This window comes from Setaria viridis, chromosome 3 (genome assembly GCF_005286985.2).
Source record: "Setaria viridis chromosome 3, Setaria_viridis_v4.0, whole genome shotgun sequence".
Lineage (NCBI taxonomy): Eukaryota > Viridiplantae > Streptophyta > Magnoliopsida > Poales > Poaceae > Setaria > Setaria viridis.
This window is the reverse complement of record NC_048265.2, coordinates 10,472,046-10,495,409: the sequence shown is the minus strand read 5'-3', so window position 1 is coordinate 10,495,409 and position 23,364 is coordinate 10,472,046. Positions and strand designations below refer to the sequence as shown.

Genomic DNA, 23,364 nt, shown 5'->3' with positions numbered 1-23,364 from the left:
AGAAACATACTCATCATGACAATTCTCAAGTTTGTCAAAGGTGTGGTTGTGATAACCACACCACTAGAAAGTGTCACACTGCCAAGCATTTCGTTGATTTATACCAAAAATATGCTGGAAAGCAAGTTCATAGGGCAAGTTTGAAGCGCACTTCACTACTCAATCTACTGACGCCAGTTGCTCCAAAGATGTTCCTGCAGAACACAACAATGAGAAGATCCCACCGCAATTGGATAACTTATTCAGCACTGACGACATGCTCATGGATTTTCAATCCAATGACATGTTTGGAGACATGAATTAGTCTCCATGCTCCCCAAAAGAACTTAGTTCTATAAACCATATTTATGTAATATTGTGTTGTAAATATTTGTTGTCACAAATATTGTAAGACATATGATACTTATTTAAATAAAGTATGTATATATATAACCTATGAGTCAAAATCTTAATTTTGATATACTTATTTTAGATTATCCTAAGGGGACTGTTGGGGACCGCCCCACAACACACCCTAAACGAAGCCGGTGCGGAGCCCTCCCTGACACCAACTTGACTTCGTGGTTACACTCTTCCCCGAAGTCGATGACTAATCGAAGCTAACTCGTCCGAAGATATTCGTTCTGTGGTTTTGTAGGCGAGGATTCCCGAAGTTGAGGCCTCCACGGAACTCCCAGCGACTCGATTTCAAGGAGATGCCATGACCAAAGCCCGAGGTTGGCGGGTCTCGGCCAACGAAGGTGGAGCACGCATGGAGGCGCACTCGGTGCGGGCAAAGCTGACGAGTGGAGGAAGGAAAAGTCAGAGTAGTTCTGGAGTCGCTTCAACTATGGATCACTTTGGTAATAAAGACTTTGGGAGGGGCTAGAAATGTAATCTCACTTGAAAGCGACATCCTGTGTAAGGGTTAAGTTACTATCTTGTACGAAATATGCCTGGAATGTAGTGGTTGGGTATGGGTATAACAGGTATACGGAAATATAACTTTATGGCACTATAAAAGGATGTGAACAGTCCCCTTTGAAACCGTTACTATTCATTGATAAGACAACCAAAGTTACACTTGTTCGGCATATTTTCGCCTTCGTGTCGTGACCTCGCCTTACTTGCTTTGACGAGGCTCCAACAGGGACAATTCAAATGGTGGAAGAAATTTGATTGGTGGATAGTTGCACCATCAACACCATACTATCGCGGGCCGCGATGCTGTGATTGTTGGTTCCGGTCGGGCCACAATAATTCTCCCTATGGATATTCAAATAGTAATTGAGGATGCACTCCTGTATCCTGATTCAACTCGTACCCTATTAATATTACAAAGATACCCGTCGCAATGGTTTCCATGTGGAAACATACAGTGACAACAAAGATGAATATCTATTCATCACTAAAAATGATGGATATAACAAGAAAATGCTTGAGAAAATTCCTTCCCTATCAACAGGATTGTATTACACATACATCAAACCCGTACAACAAGTTGCATACAAGATAATTTTTCAAAATCTTGATGTCTTCAAGGTTTGGCATGATCGCTTTGGTCATCCCAGAATTAGGATGATGAGAAAAATTATCGGCAATTCAATAGGTCACAAATTGAATACTTCAAAATATCCCAAGCCTTCAAACTTTGTGTGCACGACATGTGTTATGAGAAAAGTAATTTTAAGACCCTCTTATCTTAAAATTAAGGCTGAACCACTACAATTTCTTAAACACATTCAAGGAGATATTTGTGGACCTATTCATCCATTAATTGAACCATTTAGGTACTTCATGGTACTTATTGATGCATCTACTAGATGCTCACATGTATGTTTACTATCCACAAGAAATCATGCTTTTGCAAGGTTCATTGCTCAAATTATCAAATTAAGAGCACATTATCCTAAATATGCTATCAAATCCATCAGGATGGACAATGCCGCTGAGTTTTCCTCACATGCCTTCAATGTCTATTGTATGGCTCTAGGCATTAATGTGGAACATTCATTTCCTTATGTACATACACAAAATGGATTAGCCGAATCTCTTATCAAGATAGCAAAATTAATTGCTAGACCATTACTACAGAATTGGAAATTACCAACATCATGTTGGGGTCATGCGGTCTTACACACGCCGCTGATTTGATTCAAATCAGATCTAATGCATATAATACGGTTTCCCCGTTGCAGTTAGTACGTGGGAATCAACCAAGTATTTCCCATTTGCGAAATTCGGTTGCGCTGTATACGTACCGATTTCACCATCGCAGCGTACATCAATGGTCCTCATAGAAAATTGGGGATATATGTGAGGTACAAATCACCGTCAATCATAAAGTACCTCGAACTCTTATAGGGACTTATTCACAGCCTGGCACGCTGATTGCATATTCGATGCGGACAATTTCCCGGTATTAAGGGGAGACTACGTACCAAACAAAATGCTAGGAAATAAATTCGAATGCCACCGGTATTCAATCCTTTGATCCACGTACTACAGAATCTGAACGTGAAGTTTAAAAGATTATTCATTTGCAAAACATTGCAAATAATCTGATCAGAGGCATTTACTGACTACAAAGGTATCACAAAATTATATAATCCTCTTATTAATGTACCAGAAAGAGTAGCAATTCCTACTCAAGATCTCCCAAATCAAAATAAGACGGGGACATGTACTGTTACAAAGGATAAGGTTGCACAAAAACCTCCGCAGAAACCAAGGAAGGTTACGCGGTAAATGCAAATCAACATCAAGTTGGTAGAAACCAATTTAATATTGTAAATCCAAATAATATTGATGTTCAACAGATATATCACATACCCAGCACAAGTGCACACAATAATATAAGTGCTGGGACATCGAAAGACCCTGACTCTATTATTATGGGAAATCATGATGAGTCACAAGGGGTAAATGAAATTTCCATCAACTACACTAATTCTGGAGAATCACTCAATAAAAAGACTACAAATGTTGATATTTATTTTGCCTCCAAGATTGCAAGTGACCTTCAACCTGATCCAGAAGCTAAGTCCATGGCAGAGTGCATCAATCGCTCCGACTGGATCAAATGGAAGGAAGCAATCAAGGCAGATTTGCACTCGCTCAAAAAACGAGAGGTATTCTCCGCAGTGATACTTACTCCTCATCATATTTTTCCTGTGAAATTAAAATGGGTTTTCATCCGTAAAAGGAATGAAAAAAATGAGGTGGTGAGATACAAAGTGAGGCTTGTAGCACAATGGTTCAGAGACCCGGCATTGATTTTGATGAAACATATTCTCCAGTTATGAGTGGTATAACATTCCGATATCTCATATCATTGGCAATACAAAATGGTCTGTCCATGCATCTCATGGATGTAGTGACATCATATCTTTATGGGTCACTAGATTCGGATATCTACATGAAAGTTCCTGAAGGACTTGATATTCCGAACAAGAATCATTCTCGCAAGATGTATTGTGTAAAACTTCAAAAGTCATTATATGGCTTAAAATAATCAGGAAGAATGTGGTACAACCGACTAAAGGAATTCCTTCTACATAAAGATTTTTTCAATAATGATGATTGCCCATGTGTATTCATTAAGAAATCCTTAACTGGATTTTGTATTATATCTATGTATGTTGATGGTCTCAATATCATTAGGAATACACAAGATATAAATGAAGCACGCAACCATCTTAAAACGGAATTTGAAATGAAATATTTGGGTCAAACCAAATTTTGCTGACGCTTACAGCTTGAGCATCTCTCAACAAGGATTTTAATACATCAGTCTGCATATATCCAGAAAATTCTGCAGAAATTCATATGGATAAATCATATCCATCCAAAACACCTATGATCGTTCGATCTCTTAATATTGATAAAGATCAATTCAAACCAAAGGATAAAGATGAAGAGTTATTAGGACCAGAAGTTCCACATCTTAGTGTCGTTGGAGCGCTAATGTATATCGCAAATTGCACAAGGCGTGACATTGCATTTGCGGTAAACTTACTAGCTAGACATAGCACTGCTCCAACAAAATGCTGTTGGGTGGGAGTTAAGAATATTTTCAGATATCTCCAAGTCACAATGGATCTTGGCTTATTTTATAAATTTGGCCAAGACAAAACTATAATTGAATATACATATGCTGGCTATTTATCTGATCCCCATAATGCCATATCTTAAACAGGCTTTATATTTTTACATGGTGGAATGGCTATATCATGGAAGTCATCAAAATAGACTCTTATAGCCACATCCATAAATCATTTTGAAATAATTGCATTATTTGAAGCTTCACTTGAATGCGTATAGCTTCGCAGAATGATTAATCACATACAACAGTCATGTGGTATAGGTTCGATCACGAATCCTACAATTATCTATGAAGATAATTCTGCTTGTATTGCACAAATGAATACAAGTTATATAAAGAGCAATATTACAAAACACATCGCTCCTAAATTATTCTATCCTCACGAATTACAGAAAAATGGTGAGATAGAAATCTTGCAAACCAAATCATGTGATAACCTTGCAGATTTATGCATAAAGCCCTTACCAACATCATTATTCTAGAAATATATTTTTGGAATAGGTATGAGACGACTCAAAGATTTGCAAGCATCAGGGGGATATACATAATCTTTTATTATGAATATTGCACTCTTTTCCTAATGAGTTTTTCCTATCAAGGTTTTCTCATATAGAGATTTTTATGAGGCAATATGCATTACAAAGCAATAATATATATCATATAACATTTTCTCCTATATTTTCCCTAAGGGATTTTTAAAGGAGTTTTTCCTATGACATATCTACATTACTCCTTATATTTTTCCACATGATTTTTGAAGGAGTTATACAAACACTGTTTACAAGATCACATGAAGCAATTGATAAGCACTGGAATTAGTGATCAATTACCTTAATTATGTAATTAATTAAACATGTGATTATCATATGGATTAGTGACGTTGTTAGCCGTTATTAATTAGAGAGACATCTTTTGTTGAAAGGGCCACTTCATGTGATTATCACATGGATTAGTGACGTTATTAGCCGTTATTAATTAGAGAGACATCTTTTGTTGAAAGGGCCACTTCGTGAAGGGGAAGTATCACCCTCATGCTTCTTGGGCTTATATAAATATGTAAACAGTGCATCAACGTCATAATCCCATTCCATTACGTCGTTCCACTCTTCACCTTCTAACGGCGAACACTGGTCAGCATCCGTGAATAAAACAGCAAGAATCTAGGGGCCCGATTGCAACCGGACCGGAGGCGCAACCTCCCCCTCCGACGGCGACCGGGGCGAGTCGCCATTAGTTTACTCGCTCCCCGCGCCACCCTTTTCTATCTACCCATCGCCTCACGCCCTCACCAACTCCCCCTGTCTGTCTCGGTTAGCGTGGAGAGAGAAAGGTGGGGGAGGGAGGAGAGGGAGAGGTCAAGCCGGAGCCGAGAACAGCTCAACAGCAGAGGGCCGAGGAAAAGGAGAGGCGTGGGAAGGCGCCCAGCACCCTCGAGGGAGAGCCAGCCAGCCAGCCACCCCCACCGCACCGCGGCTGCCGTACGCGGAGCAAAAGCCCTGCATCTGGATCAGGCCTCCTCCTCGCGCCGCTTCCTGCGCTCGCCATCGCCACCCCGGGCCGCCGCCGAGTGGAGATCCGCCCCCGGGCCTGGGCGCAGGCTGGTGTCTTCCTTCCCTGGTAAGGAAGCCCCTGCACCCTGCTTGCTTGCTTGGACGGGCTGCTGGCTTGCTTTGCCCTGCGGAATCCGATCCGTCCGGCTAGTTCCGGATTCCCGTGCCGCGCGGCGCGGTGGAGTGCTTGTAGCAGTTAATTTCCCACAGTTCAGCTAATTTCCGTTAAGGTCCGCCGCTGCTGGTTTGGGAGAAATGACTTGTTTTTTTAAGGCGATCTTCTTAGCTCCTAGAGCCTTCAGCCTTGGGTACCTTTAGCTTTGGATCTTGCTGCTCTTGCAATTTGGCTTGCTGTGATGACACAAAGACCATGTATTGTTTGATCTTTGAGCTGAGCTGAGGTAGTTCTGGAAACTGGTTGTTTTGCAGGTACAATTGATTTGATTACCTTCGAAAATCCGCACCCCTGTTTTCACGTGATTAGAAAGGACAGAAAGTGCAGCAATTGTGGACTAAAGGGCTTGTGCTTTTGAGAGTACTTCAGGAGGAATACATGCGTAACGAAACCTTGATTCGGGAATGGTGTCCACTCGAAGGAACAGCGGGATTATCCTACGGGAAGGGTCGGTTAGGGACTGGTCCGAGTTTAATGACCCCTCACCGTCCCCAAAACTGCTGTATTCACAGTCCTATGTTGCAATGAGGGGGTTGCTGGCCTCGGTGGTGTCCTTGGACTTTTTCCTGTTGTCAAGCAAGCTAAAATCTGCATGGGCAGGTATGACGTCCCATAGGCATATTCGATCTCAGGAGAGATCGAAAACAAGGGGATTGAGCTGCAAGAGAGCCGCAATTCATCTGTTGCTGTGTTTCATGGTTGGCATTTTCATTGGCTTCATGCCATTCTTCTCGGTTGATGTGTATAAGAAAATTGTCTCTGAAAATGAAAGGCTTCCGTTCCACGAGAATGTGATTGAGGCGGAGATGATGGATACTAAAGTTAAGGAGTTGGAGACAGTTGTAGTCGAGAAAGAGGTCGAACTGATTGATGAGCCAGAAGTTGGAGAGAGCCCTCCAGTTCCTGCAATGTTGGATGACGAGGCAGATTTTGCTGAATCAACACGTGCATTACCTGCTATTAAAGAATCAGACATCGCTGTGAAGAAGCTGTTGATAATCGTGACAATTACTTCTGTTCGGCCACAACAGCCATATTACTTGAATCGGTTAGCCCATGTCTTGAAAGATGTACATGCACCTCTTTTGTGGTTAGTGGTGGAATGGCCTGAACAGTCCTATGAAACAGCAGAGATTCTGAGGTCTTCTGGGGTTATGTACAGGCATCTTATATGTAGAAAGAATACTACAAGTGTACGAAAGATCGCTGTCTGTCAAAGGAATAATGCAATCTATCATGTCAAAAAGCATCACCTGGATGGTATAATGCATTTTGCAGATGAAGAGCGGTCATACTCAGCTGATGTATTTGAAGAAATGCAGAAAATCAGGTCAGAACGCTACAGCATTTTTTTTTTCTTGCTGTACTGGTATACTTGTAGTGAACTTATCTACAGATTGCCTTGATGGTTCATATTTAGCTGTTAGAAAGTTTTATCCATGTAATTTATATAGAGATTTTAATTTTTACCCTTTAGCTTAACACAAAAGATGTGTGTTTTGTTGACTCATAAGAGCATCAAGTTAGTCTTGATATGAATGATGCAGCCAGAAAACCACAATGCTCTGATGTCTGTTCTGAAACCGCTAACCAAAAGTTTCAGGTCAAAAGATCTGCTAGCCTAGCCATATTTCAGTAGAATTTAAATGAGACACCCCTGCTTCCCTTCTCATGAACCGCTATGCTTTTTTCAGGCGCTTTGGCTCGTGGCCTGTAGCAATCCATGTTGGAACTAAGTATAGGGCAGTTTTGGAAGGCCCTATTTGTAAAGGTAGCCGAGTCACTGGATGGCACACAATCCAGACAGCTCTAAAGAAGAGTATGATTCGTCGATTCCCAATTGGTTTCTCTGCATTTGCTTTCAACAGTACAATGTTGTGGGACCCTCAGAGATGGAACCGCCCAGCTATGGATTCTGTTATAGTCCACTCAGGTGGAAGAGGTGGTTTGCAGGTGTGTTTTTATCTAAACTTCTAATGTAAACAGTGAACTGCAGTTATCAGATTTAAGTAGTTTTTCACATAGTTGATGGAACTTCAATTGGGTAAAATCAGCACTCATCTTACAGCTCTCCATACAGCATACTGCATAGATGATTAGCAGTAGTTATCCGCAGAAATGACCAATTTTGCTACAGAGCATAATACATTTTTGCTCCTCCAATCATATAAGATTTATAACGAAGAAAATCAGAAGAAACCATAAGTATCTTATGGATCTCTTCAAGCTGTCACCATTTATACTATAATCAAACAAATTGGAATGCATCATGGCTAACAAACTGTATGGTGAAAAGTTATATCTACAATTGAGTTCTACTTGTCTACTTGATCATAATAATGAGAAAATGTTCTGGCCTGACATGTCTCTTTGCAGGAGTCGAGATTTATAGAGAAGCTTGTTAAAAATGAACGCCAAATAGAGGGTCTTCCAGACAATTGCAACAGGGTTATGGTCTGGAATTTCAACCTGGAACCTCCTCAACTAAACTACCCCACAGGCTGGGCACTATATAAGTACCTAGAAGCCAACATGCCTGTAATATAGTTTCTTGCTGCTGCACTATGTCTGCTCCGAGAGGTGATTTTTCTCAGTCAGCCAGAAGCTCAAAGGACGTTTCCAGTGGCACGATGGTTCGAAATTTCAACTTCCAGACTCCCAGTTGGGTTGCTGGATGATGCCATCCTGAAGAGGTTGCACCAAAGATTACATGGATATTACGTGCAGAGATCTGCCTTCAGCATTGTCAGATCTGTTGCAGGGCCAATCAAGACAGGATCTTTTTCTTCTCTTTCTTTTGTGTATTCCTTTTATGCTCTTTATTTTTTTCTCTCTCCTTATATTCACCAGCTAGATACTGCATGTAGAGTGTTTTTTTAGGTTCTTCTGTTTTTGCATATGTGTTACCTTACAGATGTAAAAGCTCGCATACATTGAAACTGTTTAAGAGCAAAGGCAAATACCGTCTTGATACGTGAAGAGATTCCCCGTTTGGAAGGGAACACCGGTGAAGCCAAAAATAGTGGCTTCAAGTTCATTTTAACCTTTTCGGCTTACAAAATGGTTTCGTGCTACATTGCCTCGTTTTATGCAAAACAGGTGAAGTTGAGGCTAATATAGCCGGAACGGATACTGAGGCCTGCCCTCCTAAGCTAACCTTTTGAGCTGTTGATCCAGTCGTTTGTTGGCTTTTCACGGGTTGCTTTCCCACGAAGCAATGGCATTGCAACACTACGCTTGTGATTTGTAACAGTGAGGTTGGCCTGTTTGTTACCTTCAAAAGAGGTTGGCCTGTTTGAGGTCTGATTTCTTGGTCATTTGATAAACCTCTCGGCCGACACAGGTCAGGCGTACTGAACGGCGGTATGAATGTATGCTACGGCGTATCTTGGATTCTTTTCGTCAGAGCTGTTGTGACTTTTTAATGGTGCAAGTCTGTTTTTTTTTTACAAGCATGAGCATTTCACAAACCGAAATTACACCAGAGTTTCAACTACAGGGAAACAAGATACCAGGACTCTGTGCGTAGACATGTTCTAGCACACGATCTGTGTTCTATGCTGAAGGCTTGACTGTTTCATACAGTGATCTTACATGAGGTCAAAGATGGGTCTACACTAGTTCAGGATGAACTGATGGATTTGTAATGACTAACACTTTATGTTATAAAATAGGAAAAAATTGCAAAGACACAAGCGTCGATATGTCCGAGTGGTTAAGGAGACAGACTCGAAATCTGTTGGGCTTTGCCTGCGCAGGTTCGAATCCTGCTGTCGACGATTTACGTTTTTCCCCCAATTCTCCTCGTATTTTTCCTGGCTTCTTGTACTTATTTTTATCTACGTTTTTAAATGTCATTTTTCAATATATTTATCAATATTTAATTTAATTTTTTATCTATGAATTTGGTGCTAAATTTTGTTTGAATTTCTTTTGCAGCAAACAGATCTCATGGAGTCATGGTAAAGGATCGAGCTAGAGCGACGTCTGCAGGACCAGCTAGTGCGTGTCTATGTTCTGACAGCTACTGAAGGGCGCTTCTTCGGCCTGCTACCTGAATCTGAATGGCTTTCTTTTGGCAACATTTGAGTTGGGCTGGTGGCCTCTGCTCAAGTCATACGCTTGACGATGCCAATGGGCAAATCGACATCAGCAACGTACAGGCACGGTCATTGACCGTTCGTTCTTGGATACATCGGACCACTGTCTCTTGTATTGTTATATGCATCGCATATCAGGTGAGTCCAGCTCATTTGCAGCGAGAATCATTGTGAACGACCAGTTAGTGACCAATACAGGCTAATCCAGCATCCAAGCACCCGGCTACTTCCGGGGATGCTTTCGAGTTTCGCCGGCACTATGGTTCAGCTGCCACATCACCCGGCTGTCAACCAACTAACCCCACGGAAACAACCATACGATGCACGGAGCTCTGAGCTATTTCTCGTGGCAAACACTGCAACCTTTCCATGTCTAGTACCTTCCTGCTTCGTTGCCACCGTCTGAAGCATACCAAACGCTCTCTGCAGGCAACAGAAAACCCCAAAGAATCGAAAGGTATCACCAGCATCGAATGCCACTCATGATGGTCCGCGTACGCCTCCTTCTCAGCTGGTCCGCCCGCGGGCACCTTCGCTGGCTCGCGAGATCAGCTACCCCGTGCACAGCAGCGTGCCCGCGGCGAGATGGCGACGCATCACCTGGACCTCCTCCTAGTCGCGCTCCTCTACGGCTGCGCCTTCTCCGGCGCGCTCCTCGCCGCCGTTTCCCTGGCGCTGCTGGCCTTCCTCGCCGGCGCGCTGCTCGCGGCGCTCGCGCTCGCGGCCTCCGACGCGCGCGGGCTCGCGGGGCCGGCCGCGCGCGTCGCCGCCGCGGCCGCGGCCGACCTGAGGCTGGCGCGCGCGGTCGCCGTGTACGCCGTGGTCAAGGCCGCGGTGCGGGTGGTGCACGCGGCCCGGCCCAAGGTTGGCGCGCTCGCGTCGCGCGTCAGGAGGCTCGGGGCGGAGGCGGACCGACCGCCGGCACGCCGGCTGCATTACGGCGTCGTGGCTTCGGCTTTGTTCTGCCGAGCTGCGCGTTTCACTGCTGTGTAGCATGACAAATTACACATGCTGACATGCTACAGTTATAAAAAATAAAGATCTGAATAAATATATTGCAAGTGTGGAGATAAGGATTTTGTATCGTCTATCCGCGCTACGATTAAAAACAAATTTGTCTTCGAATTTGCATTAGTTAGGCGAGATTTGATTTGATGAGGAGCATGTGGACACTACTTTCAAACAGAATTTCCCTACTCTCTTTTATATCTTTGCTGACAATGGGGAAGGAGATGAGAGAGAGAGAGAGAGAGATGAAACTTTGGAAGGCTTGAACAGAAACTCTGGAATAATCATTGTTGTAACTCATTACTGTATTTGCCTTCAACATGGTTTCCATGTCCGATCGGAAGAATAAAACTTAGAAAACATGAAAAGCGACAAAAGGGGCTCTTGATATTATTGATTGCATTCCTCTGAGGTACACATTGCAAATGGATTCTCAAATTCGATACACTAGATGAAAACAAATCGCAAAGAATACACGTAAAACTGTGAAACTATTCAGCCTAGTATACAACAACGTATCCTCCTAAACCCAACACCGAAGCTGCTTAAGATCATAAGATGTATACAAACGAATATTTTGAGTGTCGTTGTATGGTTACAAAATTTTGAATAAACATTCTCAAGTCTCTGACCTGTTATCTTGGACTTGGTCAATGCACTGAACAAGAATTTGATGACACGACAAAGCCGTACCAGCACTATACACGAGCACCCAATGCCTGGAGCTGGTAAAGGGAAAAACATGGGTTAGGGCAACGGCTCATGTAGGCCTTTGTCGTAAAAGGTGCGGTTTCAGCAGATAAGCAAGACTCAAACCTGGCTAACGAGAAGATCCACTTGCTCCCTGTACATCTCTTTTAGGTCAACGATATCATTTCTTAGTTCTTCCAGCTGCAAAACAGAATCAAAATTAAAGTACATTTTAGAATAAAAAGTACTTTTACATAGTTTCTTTATGCACTTCTTATTTTTCAAACTTAACCGCAAATGAGTGTTTGCATTCCATACTGCACACTGTTACCACTATGTTCAATACTCTAGCTTACAAATAATTACCAACCAACTTTTCACTATTGCATAATGCAAACGTGTAAAATGCATTGCTGACACTTTAACTCTTTCTTGAATTCATCATACCCCCTACGATCCTGAAAGGGTCCTGTTTCCCAGCTTATAAAACAAACTAGTTTTTGTCAGGACTGATAACTAGACCCATACAACATTCATAAGCCTATGCCTGTTGGCTGAGCTTACCTGAACCATTTTCTTTTTTTTTTCTCGAACTACGCAGGAGAGCTGCATGTCATTTCATTAAGATAGAAAAGAAAGTACATAGAGAGGGGAGAGCCCCCAGACTAAGTACCGAACACACCCCAACACTCACAAAACACTACACACCCAAAACAAGGAAAGACCGACCAGAGAGCACCAAGCCTAAGATGGTGCTACAAGCGACCTAGAAGCAGCTCTTTGAGCTTAGAAGCTCCAGCCAAGCACCACAGGGTGCTTTCATTTGTTATGGCCTGCAGGAGCACCTGGGAGTTAGGGAGAACACCTTCAAACATGCAAGAATTTCTATGTTTCCAAATCTCCCAAGCCACCAAAATGATGAGCGAATTTAAACCCTTTCGCCACTGATTTGGAGCAGCTCTAATGACTTTGCCCCACCAAGCCGAGAAGCTAGAGGAGTTTACCGGCACATCAACTACCAGATTGAGATGTGAGAAGTCCAAATTTGTCTGGTTAAAAAACAAGCTAACAGCAGGTGTGGGGCTGTTTCCTGCGCTTGGTCACAGAACAGGCATGCCGGGGGGTGCTGCAGGCCCCTCCTGACCAGCTGGTTATACCTGAACCATTTTCACTCCTAGCTTCATAAGGTTATAGCCTTATAGGCAGAATGTACCCAAGAAAATGTAAACAGAAACCAGCCAATCAATTACTGATTAGTGACAGCTTATGATGCGTTGCATGGGAGCGAGAGCGATACCTCTTCATCACGTTCACCCATAAGTTCTAGAGCTTGAAAGTGTCTTTGTTTCAGAGCTTCCAATTCAGCCCTTAAGCCAGGCAGAGCAGCAGCTTCTGTCCGTAACTTTTCACACTGCATAAAAGTTCAGTTCAGTTTGCACACATACAGATAAAGAAGTAAAACTCTGATTGGAATGCCAGGATTTACTTGTTCTGTCATTTTCACCAACTCCTCTGCCAGTGAATTCCGAATAGATTCCAAAGAGGCCTGAAACACACCACCAACATCATTTTCAGAGAAAAAACGTTCAGATCAGATCAGATCAGGGTAACAAATGAAAAAAAAATAAAATCATGAATTTTTTTAGTGACTTCCGCCTTAATCAATATTAAACAAACAATATGAAAGAAATAATATAGCTTGAAAGGTTGCCAACAGCGAAGCACATATGACTTCATATATTGTAGGAACATTTCTTTATCAGAATATGATTCCGAAACCACCCAAAACAGCAACTCCCACTTCTAGACATGATCCGCAAGATTATGTGTATAGATCTGAAGGTACTAAGGATTTTCGAACCAGTGCGGGATATGACACAGCTAGGCAGCAGATATCATTTCCAGGCAATAAATAACCTACTAAATTTTAGATGCTGTTAGATAGAAGTCATGTAGCCAGTTTTTGGCAAAAATACGGTTGGCTTAACTGTGCAGGCATTTTGAAAGTTGCACCATTTTTTAAAAAAAGTAGTGTGAAGATATATTTTGGACAAGAATAAACTCAGTTGTACAGTGAAAATCATCCATAGTTTTCAAACTTATATACTTACTGCAGCCCCAGCTCTAATAATCAACTACTGTGAGTTTCTTAAAGTTCACTATGATTGTTTACCAGCAGGAGAAAGGTGACAAAACTTAATGGGGTACTAACTGCAGAACTAAACAGTTTGAGGTGAAATAACAGGAGGACGCATATACATACCAAGCGTGACATGTAAGAAGCCAGCTCTCCATCCTTCTGACGAAGTGCTGATTCAAAAGCACTTGGAGTCATGGTCCTCAGATAATATGACATATTACTTTCTGAAGACATTCTCCTCTCTAATGAAGCATTGTCAGATAAATCCAATGATGCTTGAAGGAAATGGCTTTCTTCCAGACTATTTATACTTCCAGAACTAGAGAGCTTTCTGAGAGGGGCATTTCCTTTGAAGAGCAAAACAGGAAATTGTTAGAGGGATGGTAAGGTACCAAAGAGAGGCAAAGAAGTAGGGTCTCACTCGCATAAATTAATTGGAATAAAATAAAATGTGTACTTGTTTGATCAGGAAGTGGAACTTTAGGTGCTTCACGGGAAGATGTCTTCTCAATTTCTGCCCTAGCAGCCTTTTCCCTTTCAAGGTCCTGAAAGTGCAATTCATGAAAGAAATTATTGCAGGCTTTCTAAATTTCTAATTAAGTTGATCATGCACGAAGAAGCAAGGTAAACCGGCCTGATAATTTCTTATCATTTTTTCATAGCAATCGTATAATTAGTGACATTAAAAAACTGTTCAAGTGAAAGAAAACCAAAGATCCTAAAGAAATTATGCGATTTACTAAGTTAAAATTAGGTTTATTAATGAAATTGGCAAGAAAACATCACTTTCATACACAGTTCTCAAATCAATCAAACACATAACTAGTAAAACGATATTTTTCTGAAATTATTGAAGGTAATAGTTAACTACCTTCTCAAGCAGTTCCCTGTGTTCTGCTGCTTCTTGCATCTCCTTCTTGTGCCTAGCCCTAAGCTCCTTTATTTCTTCTTCGAGTTGTTTGGCCCGTCCTTCTTGTATCGCTGCCTCCTCTTTAATTGCAAGGTACTCCTGTCTACTTTCAGATGCTCTCTGCCTCTCCTTCTCAAGAGATCGGCTCAGCTGTGTCTGCTCTGTTCTAAGAATTGTAATCTGCATATACCATAGTCATCCCAACATTACTTGACTATAAATCTAAAACTGAGGTTTAAAACCCTAATAGTAGCATTTTTTGCAAGAGATTAACGCGCAAACCTGTGTCTCAAGAACAGTTATCCGGGATAAACTTTGTGACAATCGCTCATTTACAGACCGCTCCTTTTCTTCTGCAGCAGCAGCTTTAGCTTCTGCTTCCTGCATATTCAAGAAAAAGAACAGATTATACTATGTTCTTCAAATATATCTTCCTGTATTTCTGCCTGATGCATTAAGTTGACAGAACCCTTATACTTCAAGTTTTCTTCATTACTTTTATGCAGCTACAGTAAAACACATTTTTTAACAAACCTGAAGGCGAGAGTTTAAGGTTCTCTCCACACCAGCCCATGCTTCCTCCCTACGAGCAGCAGTCTCCTGTTAACATTATCACACAATTGATTAAAACAAAAGCAACAGGAGCTCAATATGGGGGGGAAAGCAGAAGTGCGACAAATACACCAAGAATAAATAACAAACTAAACGTGAAATAAGTTTAAGAAAAGCCACATAGAAAGACCAATACCTGCATTGCTTCAATTTGCCTCAGGAGTGGTCTGGTAGACTCAGGAACTTGTGTGACCAGTTCATTATAACGAAGTTCACTGGCCTGAAGTATTAAATAGCGAAAGTGAGAATTGGTCCATGACTATTTTACAGCTCGGTACCAGCTAACCAAGAAGAGCCTTGCTTACTTGATACCGCTTTTGAAGATCGTCATAGTCCCTTTTTAGCCTTTCTTCCCTGAAAGCAGCCTGAAACGGACCCAAAGAAACAGTTACAGTCAATGGAACTGACATTGAACAGCTACAAAGTAGATGGTCAAATAGGTCACTACTCTTGAGGCATACAGCTAGATGGCATAGATTACAGTCAGGTCAGCAAATAAAGTAGTTACATCTACTAAGGATATTAACAGTTAGGTAAAAGGTCTGGATATAAATGTTCAGCATTTACCTCCTGTTCTTGCCTGGTAAGAGAATGCCTCAACTCCTCAATTGTCTTAATCAGCATATTTTCTTTTTCGCCAGCTTCTCTTAAAAGGCTCTCCAGTTCAACTTTGGCTTCGCTGTTGACTCTTGCTTCAGCCAATGCCTCAGCCTCTTTAGCTGCATTAAGAGCATTGGTGTAGAATTCCTTCTGAGCTGCAAGTTCAGTCTGATTTCTTTCTATCGTTTCTTGAAGCAACTTCTCAGTTGCTGCCTTGTCTCTCTTAATGCTCTCAACCTTAGTCTCCTCAACCTGTTTAGTCATAAATTGCTAAGTGCATGCCTACTTTTGAGGACAAACAGAACACGACATCTTGTTCAAGAAACGGAACTAACTTCGCTCCATCTATCTAAACATAATATGGGGAGAAAAGCTTGTGTAATTTCTATATGATCACAAAAAACAGCTATACAGGTAAGCTTCTTTGATTGCAACCACATCATGAAATACATGTGATGTAAACCCCAGTTTAAATGCACCACAGCATCAGGTCATATCAAAAGTAACAAAGAGGAGAAAAAACTGACTCCATATTATGAAATCCAGCAAAAATATGTATTGTTCATGATTTTCAAAAAGGTAAGCAGATTTTAATTACTTTGCATCACAACGTCAATAAGAAAAGAACTCAGTTTGGATTACATTAAAAATTAAAAAAGTGTATTTGTTTTACCTGGATCTTTGAGTTCAGCCGTTGTTTTTCTTCTTCAAGCTCACGAATCTAGCTTCAACAGAAGAACAAAAAAGTAGCACAATTGGTCATACTGAGCAAAGCATTTTATTATTTGAGCATGGCATAGAGTTTTAGTCCATGCCTGTGCCCTCAGTTTTCGTATTGTGGCTTCTTGAGCAGCTTGCTTTTTGGATAACTCCTCACCTGTTTCATAGTAAAAACAAGATGTTGATGTCAATAGATGGCTCAAAACCAACTCAAAATAAAGTGGAAATATTTACTGGGGATCTAATTGGGCATCTGGACTTTGCAGCATAAGAAGTAACATCAGCATGATATATTGTATTCCATGGTGGTACCAATGCTTGAAAAAGTCATTAGAATTTAACAAAGAGAAACAATGATTTGTGTATTCACGACATGACACTAGGACAGACCTTTGAATAATGAGATCTAACATTGATTCACCATGAACATAGTAGAATAGGCATAATACATAGGTCCTGCATACCTTCAGCCATGACCTGAGTGATAATCTCATCCTTTTCTTTCAAAAGGGCAGCTGCATCACTTTTCTTATTCTGTTCTCTCCTTAGTGTATCCCGTTCTTTAGTTAGTGCATACACCTAGACACATCAAGGCGCGCAAATTACAAAAGATTATGCCCTAAGCATAATATAATAATGTATAGATGAACCATGGCAAAAAAGGAAAATAACTGTACAGGTTGAACCAGAAAATAGAAAAGGAAAGAAAAGGACAGAGAAAACACACTCTAGTAACTTATATGGCGTCCTGGCAGTGGCATTTCATTGATCCCAAAATGCAGCTTACTGTTGTTTCTCCTTTTATCATTAAATTTGTCTCAACCAACATGAATTAGAATAAATGCATGAACAGTAAAAAAAATCTTCAAGACTAGCAGCCAGAAAACACGAGGACTGAATCTAGTTTACATTTCTGGTGATTATACCAAAAAATAATGTCTCAAGAATAAAGATTGTTTTTTACTACTGATTTTCTGGAACAACAGAAAAAGGAAATGAAGCTTGCTGATCAACTTCACATAGCATTCATCACATATCAACCAATCTATCCTTGGTGAGTGGTGTAGCTAAATAGCTGGTTGTTAAACACAGAAGAAAATCATAAGCTATTCCCACAACTAGCACAAAGAGTAACAAATTTGGACCATCACGCAAAAAAGCAGGCGATACAGTTGCAATAATGCATGCAAGTGTAACACTGTCCATTCAAGAACTAATGGGTAAAATCGTAGCATTGTGTAACTACACCTTCGCTAATGGTCATTACTCTAAATCTGGAAGCCACAAGTGACTATAGAATCATCAAGTAACAAGTTTTTTTTGGGACCATCAAGTAACAAGTGGTAATGTGCCTCACCTTCCTTTCAAGAGTTGCTACTCTCTGGTGATATTCATCCTTAAGCGCATCCATTTCTGCTTCAGACGACTTACTCTGTATCATATTAAAAACCAATCAATCGAAGATTAAAAATGTTTAAGTGCACTGCAGCTTTAATGATCAATCCAGAGAACAGTTTTCCAACATTCATATCATTCAGCTTCCACAGAATTTTACTAAAAACAGCGGCAATATCCAAATTTAAGATGCCATGTAGTGCTTCCAGAAGCAAAAGATGGAAAATATGCTCACAAACATACCTTGAGATCATCAATTGTTGCTTTGAGTTGCTCATTCTCATTCATCAATCTTGCAATTTCATCAGCTTTGGACTGTGGAAAGAATTAAGTGCTGTTAGGCACAAAGTGAATATTAAAGAGACAAGTACGATGCGACTAAATGAAAGAAGATGGGACCCGTAAACTATTAAATGTTTTCAAATGTACTAATGTCCACTCAATAATCATAAAACAGGAATTGCACAAATTGCTAAAATGCTTCCCTTCTTTTCCACAAAAAGTATGAATTCACAAATTAAAAATATTCTCTTCTATGTGGGAAATAATCTGAGGGTAACTTTGTTAGCATACAACTCCAAAAGCTTTAACTGAATTGCCAGAGCAGAGATTAGGGCATGTGGAAATGATACCTGCGATTGTCTTGCAGCACCTTGCAATGCAGCTTCCATCATCTTCATTTCACGTCTTAATTTCTCTAGCTCAGCAACAGAACCAGCAAATTCCGGAGTCGGAGAATTTGTGCTTCCAACAGATTCCTGAATCTTTTCTTCTTTTTTAAAATCATTCGCAGGAGAATCTTCCACTAGTCCAGCAGGCATATCTGTCGAATTGACCACCGACTCATTCTGCGAATGTGAATCATGCTCTGCAATTATGGACTTTGATTTGAAGTCAACGGGCTGCTCCGATACATTCTCCTCCTGTCCAACAACAGATGCTGTCCCTGCCACTATCTTATTGCTTTCTTCCTTATTTTTTTCAGTATTAATGCTGCCATCACGTACTTTGACTTCAAGATTAGTAGTTTTGTCTACCTTATTGCTGCCATCCTGTGGACTACTCATTTCTTTTGGGGCATCAGATTTTTGAGCAATCTTGTCCTCAGCTTCAATTATATCATCTGAACTAGCTAACGTGGACTCTGCTGGTTGTGATTGCGAGGGGCTCCCATCAGATGCGTCTTCCTGACCAGTATGAATAGATTCCCCTGTTTCGGTGTCACCTGACTGATCTATTTTGGTAGGTGAAGAAGATGCTGTACCATCAGGGACGTCTCCAGCAGACTCTCCAAGCTGATTCGGCAGTGCTTCATCACTAGGGCCAGAATGTTTCCTATCTTGATTGTCCTGGTTCTCATTCATAACTGAACTTATATCCTCGATGGAGCCACTATGAGTTTCTTCCGGTGGTGAAGGATGCGACAGAGATTGTGACGTTTCTGATGCTTCAAAATCTTCCTCCTTAGATATGGGTGACTCAGCAGAGCCATCAAGCTTTTCTTCTGCTGCTGAAGGATGTGTTGAAGTTTGTGGCGTCATGGATTGCTCAGAAACAGGTGACTCAGTGGAGATGCTGCTGTGAGCTTCTTCCAATTTTGAAGGCTGCTTTGGAGATTTTATTGTTCCTGATACTTCAGAAGCATCTACCTCAGATGTCCGTTGCTTAGTGGAGGTGCTATGATTTTCTTCCTCTGGGGACGAATTCTTTGGAGATTGTGGCTTTTCTGATACATCAGTTCCATCCTCCTCGCCATTTTGTCCCATGAAAGCCATGACAGGATTGAAGAATCCCATTCTATCAGAGTTGGACGTCCGTGATCCAGAAGCTGCATTAACAAATAAACATTCTATTTGAGCATGTTGATAACCATGTAAAAAAATAATGTTAAGGTAACTTTAACTATCCATAGGAAACAGTAAAAAAAAGGCAAGCATAAAGTTATTGCTTAAACTGCCTAAACCAATCAATACTACAGAATTCAGCAACTCAGAAAGAATGCAAAATCCGTTACACTTCCAACACTGGTAAGAGAGTTTGAAGAACTGCCAAAGCAAATCAATAGTACACAATTCATCAAACTCATAGACCGAATTTGGACAATACATTGAAATGAAACCAGTGATAAGCAATTTTTTGCCAAAACCAAGTGATAAATAATTGGACATATGCCAATTATCAACCACCACAGTCCACAGACCGGTCAGATATCAATTGAACGTAACAACTAATACCACTGATCGCTCCATCAGCGTCAATTCTAACAGGACTATAATGTCAATACACAGCCAAGCATGCACCAATGCCTCCCCATACACTACATAGGCGAATGGCAGGATGGAGGGTTGTAGCATTAGTGAGTCCGTATCGTACCTTCTTCATCGTCGCGCTTCTCCTCTAGGCCGAGCGCGCTGTCGAAGTTCTTCTCGATGTTCTTCACGCTCTCGCTGATCTTGTTGACGGCTCCGGCGATGTCCTGCAGCCCGCCCAGCGACACCTTCCCCGACCACCACGCCATCCCTGTCCCCGGCCTCCGATTACCGCCGGCTCACCACCTCCACCTCCGCACCAGCCACCCTAGATCTCGGGCATAGATCTGATCCGCCCAGCCGATCCACCGCCCCGTCCCAGGCGCGCGAACGGGCGGGATCTGGCTCCGCAGCCTCGCCCCGCCAACAAATTCAGCTGAACCAGGAAACCGCGAGAACGCGAGGCGGTCGGCGGGAAGCCGACGTGGCTGCGGACGGGAGGCGCGGGGCGGGAGCGGAGGAAGCTCTTCGGCGAGCTCCCGCCGCGCGGTGGCGAGGCGGGAGATGTAGCTGCGGGAGGGAGGAGTGGGTGGGGTTGGGTTGGGTCGGGGAGCACGACGGCGAGCTTGTATGGTGCGTTCGGCCGTTGGCGTGGGGGCGCCGCGTCGGCGTCGGTGATCGCCCGCCGGTGCGGTGTGATCTGAGCCGCCCGCGCGCCCCGCTCGGCTCGGTGCAGTGAGGCGGAGTGGATCGGTGGATCTCGACCGGCCGGAGCTGAGCCGGTCTTGACGTGCGGTGCGGCCGTGCGGGTGCGAGTGGGACTCGTCCCTTCGCTCGTGCTGCCTGCGTCATCTTCAAGACTGCGAGCAGTACACGCAGCCTACCTGGCCAACCAAACCTGGGCGTCGTACGGCATGGCCGTGTGGGCCTGTCAGAGGAGAGAAAGGAAAGAGGGTACTCCTCGTAAGCGGGTGAGGCTCGCGTGGGCTGTTGCTTCGCGTGGAATCGAAATCCACAGGAAGTTTTGGGCCCGTTCGGCCTTCAAGAAGTTGGTTCGATCAGGCTAAGCCCAATAGTCTGATTAGAAGCTGTGTTGGGCCTAAACTAAAGAGCCTGGCTATATACTTCGACCATTTGACACACCAAGAAAAAAACAGTCGACATTGACTAGTCATCACTGATCGGTGATCACCATCCATCCTTCAAACATTAAGCAGCCGATTAAATCTAGTTACCAGCATCAAGATTTCACGAGGAGCTTTTCTGTGTCAATGGCTCAATCATAAGTTCATAATCCATGCACTGCACACGAGGCCCGAATCAGTAGAACTGAAACTGTTACGAGCGTGATTTCTTCTTCATTTGATTCCGAGGGTTGCGACTAGGCGGACAAGGACAGCAGAAACCAACAAAGCTAGTAGTACAGTGCAGCAGGCGGGCTCCATGTTGGCATGCCAAGTCAGCTCGCAGCAGAATCAGGAGATGAGGATAAGCCTATCCGGAGCCGGCCACATGGCACCCTCCCTATGGGCCTTCGCCATCTCCGAGCCGCGCGAAGCTGCCCCTTCCCACACACGTCTCGGATCCTTAGCACGATCCGCCGAATTAAGTTTGCGCACGTACGCACTTGGACACTACCGGTAGTAACCTCGACAGTACTCAGCGAACGCCATGGCCTCCCTCGCCGCCGTCTCCGTGCAGCCGGTCGCCGTGAAGGGCCTCGGCGGCAGCTCCATCTCCGGCAGGAGGCTCGCCGTCAGGCCGGCGCCCCGCGCCGCCTGCCGCTCCGCCCGCAGGCCCCGCGCCGCCGTGGTGGCCAAGTACGGCGACAAGAGCGTCTACTTCGACCTCGACGACATCGGCAACACCACCGGGCAGTGGGACCTCTACGGCTCCGACGCGCCCTCGCCCTACAACCCGCTTCAGGTTGTTATGATCGATGCATCAGCATCCACTTAATTTCTGCGGTTTTTTTTGCATGCGCAATCTTACTCAAAACTCTGTTTGCTTCGAACGATTCCTGCGTTTGCAGAGCAAGTTCTTCGAGACGTTCGCGGGGCCGTTCACCAAGAGGGGCCTGCTGCTCAAGTTCCTGCTGCTGGGCGGCGGATCCCTGCTGGCCTACGTCAGCGCGTCGGCGTCGCCGGACCTCCTGCCGATCAAGAAGGGGCCGCAGCAGCCGCCGGTGCCGGGCCCGCGCGGCAAGATCTAAGTTCAGTTGCTCCTCCGATCCTCCTCCATTCGCCTACTAGCTTTGCTTGTACTGCTAGCTCCGATCATCACCATGGATCTCTGCCTGTTATCCTGTTGATATTCGATCGCTGCCTCTTTTTATCGATGTTGATATTGTACTCCGGCATATACAATTAAAATTGGTGCTGCGTGCCTCGTACAGCCTGTCGGCTTTGTTATCAACCAAAGTTCGTATATAGATAGTTGGGGTGCGACAACATGCATGAAACAAAATATATGATTTTTAAAAGGAAAAAGTCATATTTTCACACTTTAATTATAGCATAAGTCTAATTTTCAACCCACAACTACAAAATCGGACAACGAGGACCATCCAACTATTAAAACTGAGCAAATGTGGCCCTTTGGGTGGTTTCAAGAGTGGTTTTGCATTTTCTAGAAATTTAAAAAGTTTACATTTCATTAAAAAATTCATAACTAATTCATTTCAAATCAAAAAATATCAAATTGGTGCCAAAAAAAGTCTGAAAATGTAAACTATTTGTTGGTGTACTATTTGGCATTATTTGAGTCTTAGTTGTTCATGTTTATTGTATTTTATTACAAGCAATAAAACATTATAATAGTAACAAATATGATGTAAACAACTCCAAATAGAGTATCAACAAGTAGACTACATTTTTAGAAAATTTTTGGTACCAACTTCGTATTTTTTTATTTTAAATGAATTAGTTATGATTTTTTTATTGAACCAAAACTTTTTAAACTTCTAGAAAATGTAAAACCACCCTCAAAACTACCAAAGGGCCAAATTTGTCCGGTTTTGACAGTTGAATGGCCCTTTCTGTCTGGTTTTGTAGTTATGGGTTGAAAATTAAACTTTTGCAATAATTGAAGGGTGAAAATATGACTTTTCCCTTTTTAAAATGAGATTCCAT

The 23,364-nt window shown here is 42.6% G+C and overlaps 3 protein-coding genes and 1 non-coding gene across 4 annotated transcripts; 3 read left to right on the top strand and 1 right to left on the bottom strand.

The window, feature by feature from the left end:
- Positions 1 to 5,342: 5,342 nt before the first annotated feature.
- LOC117849684 (probable beta-1,4-xylosyltransferase GT43E) lies at positions 5,343 to 8,782 on the top strand. The gene is made up of 4 exons (XM_034731324.2): positions 5,343 to 5,701; positions 6,064 to 7,139; positions 7,504 to 7,762; positions 8,186 to 8,782. The coding sequence occupies exons 2-4, from the start codon at positions 6,214 to 6,216 to the stop codon at positions 8,354 to 8,356; spliced, it is 1,356 nt and encodes a 451-aa protein (XP_034587215.1). The 5' UTR covers positions 5,343 to 5,701; positions 6,064 to 6,213; the 3' UTR covers positions 8,357 to 8,782.
- Positions 8,783 to 9,506: 724 nt separating this feature from the next.
- TRNAS-CGA (transfer RNA serine (anticodon CGA)) lies at positions 9,507 to 9,588 on the top strand. Its single transcript has one exon. It is a non-coding gene; the product is annotated as a tRNA-Ser (tRNA).
- Positions 9,589 to 11,284: 1,696 nt separating this feature from the next.
- Positions 11,285 to 20,986, bottom strand: LOC117849682 (golgin candidate 5). Its single transcript, XM_034731323.2, has 19 exons — positions 20,358 to 20,986; positions 18,617 to 19,812; positions 18,228 to 18,299; positions 17,947 to 18,021; positions 17,054 to 17,168; positions 16,685 to 16,746; positions 16,543 to 16,590; positions 15,837 to 16,121; positions 15,575 to 15,634; positions 15,406 to 15,489; positions 15,192 to 15,257; positions 14,940 to 15,038; positions 14,619 to 14,837; positions 14,205 to 14,292; positions 13,871 to 14,094; positions 13,094 to 13,153; positions 12,905 to 13,018; positions 11,734 to 11,808; positions 11,285 to 11,642 (listed from the first exon to the last, which is right to left on the bottom strand). The coding sequence occupies exons 1-19, from the start codon at positions 20,500 to 20,502 to the stop codon at positions 11,616 to 11,618; spliced, it is 3,114 nt and encodes a 1,037-aa protein (XP_034587214.1). The 5' UTR covers positions 20,503 to 20,986; the 3' UTR covers positions 11,285 to 11,615.
- An 831-nt stretch (positions 20,987 to 21,817) lies between these two features.
- LOC117850191 (photosystem I reaction center subunit VI, chloroplastic) lies at positions 21,818 to 22,630 on the top strand. The gene is made up of 2 exons (XM_034731997.2): positions 21,818 to 22,159; positions 22,266 to 22,630. The coding sequence occupies exons 1-2, from the start codon at positions 21,905 to 21,907 to the stop codon at positions 22,443 to 22,445; spliced, it is 435 nt and encodes a 144-aa protein (XP_034587888.1). The 5' UTR covers positions 21,818 to 21,904; the 3' UTR covers positions 22,446 to 22,630.
- The last annotated feature ends 734 nt before the right edge of the window (positions 22,631 to 23,364 follow it).

Coding starts and splice junctions, on each gene's coding strand:
- LOC117849684 (XM_034731324.2), top strand. CDS start 6,214: ATGGTGTCCACTCGAAGGAACAGCGGGATTATCCTACGGGAAGGGTCG. Junction 7,140..7,503: donor GAAGAAATGCAGAAAATCAG/GTCAGAACGCTA, acceptor TGCTTTTTTCAG/GCGCTTTGGCTCGTGGCCTG. Junction 7,763..8,185: donor GTGGAAGAGGTGGTTTGCAG/GTGTGTTTTTAT, acceptor GTCTCTTTGCAG/GAGTCGAGATTTATAGAGAA.
- LOC117849682 (XM_034731323.2), bottom strand. CDS start 20,502: ATGGCGTGGTGGTCGGGGAAGGTGTCGCTGGGCGGGCTGCAGGACATC. Junction 15,039..15,191: donor CCTTAAACTCTCGCCTTCAG/GTTTGTTAAAAA, acceptor TTGAATATGCAG/GAAGCAGAAGCTAAAGCTGC. Junction 14,293..14,618: donor ACAGGGAACTGCTTGAGAAG/GTAGTTAACTAT, acceptor TTGCACTTTCAG/GACCTTGAAAGGGAAAAGGC.
- LOC117850191 (XM_034731997.2), top strand. CDS start 21,905: ATGGCCTCCCTCGCCGCCGTCTCCGTGCAGCCGGTCGCCGTGAAGGGC. Junction 22,160..22,265: donor CGCCCTACAACCCGCTTCAG/GTTGTTATGATC, acceptor CTGCGTTTGCAG/AGCAAGTTCTTCGAGACGTT.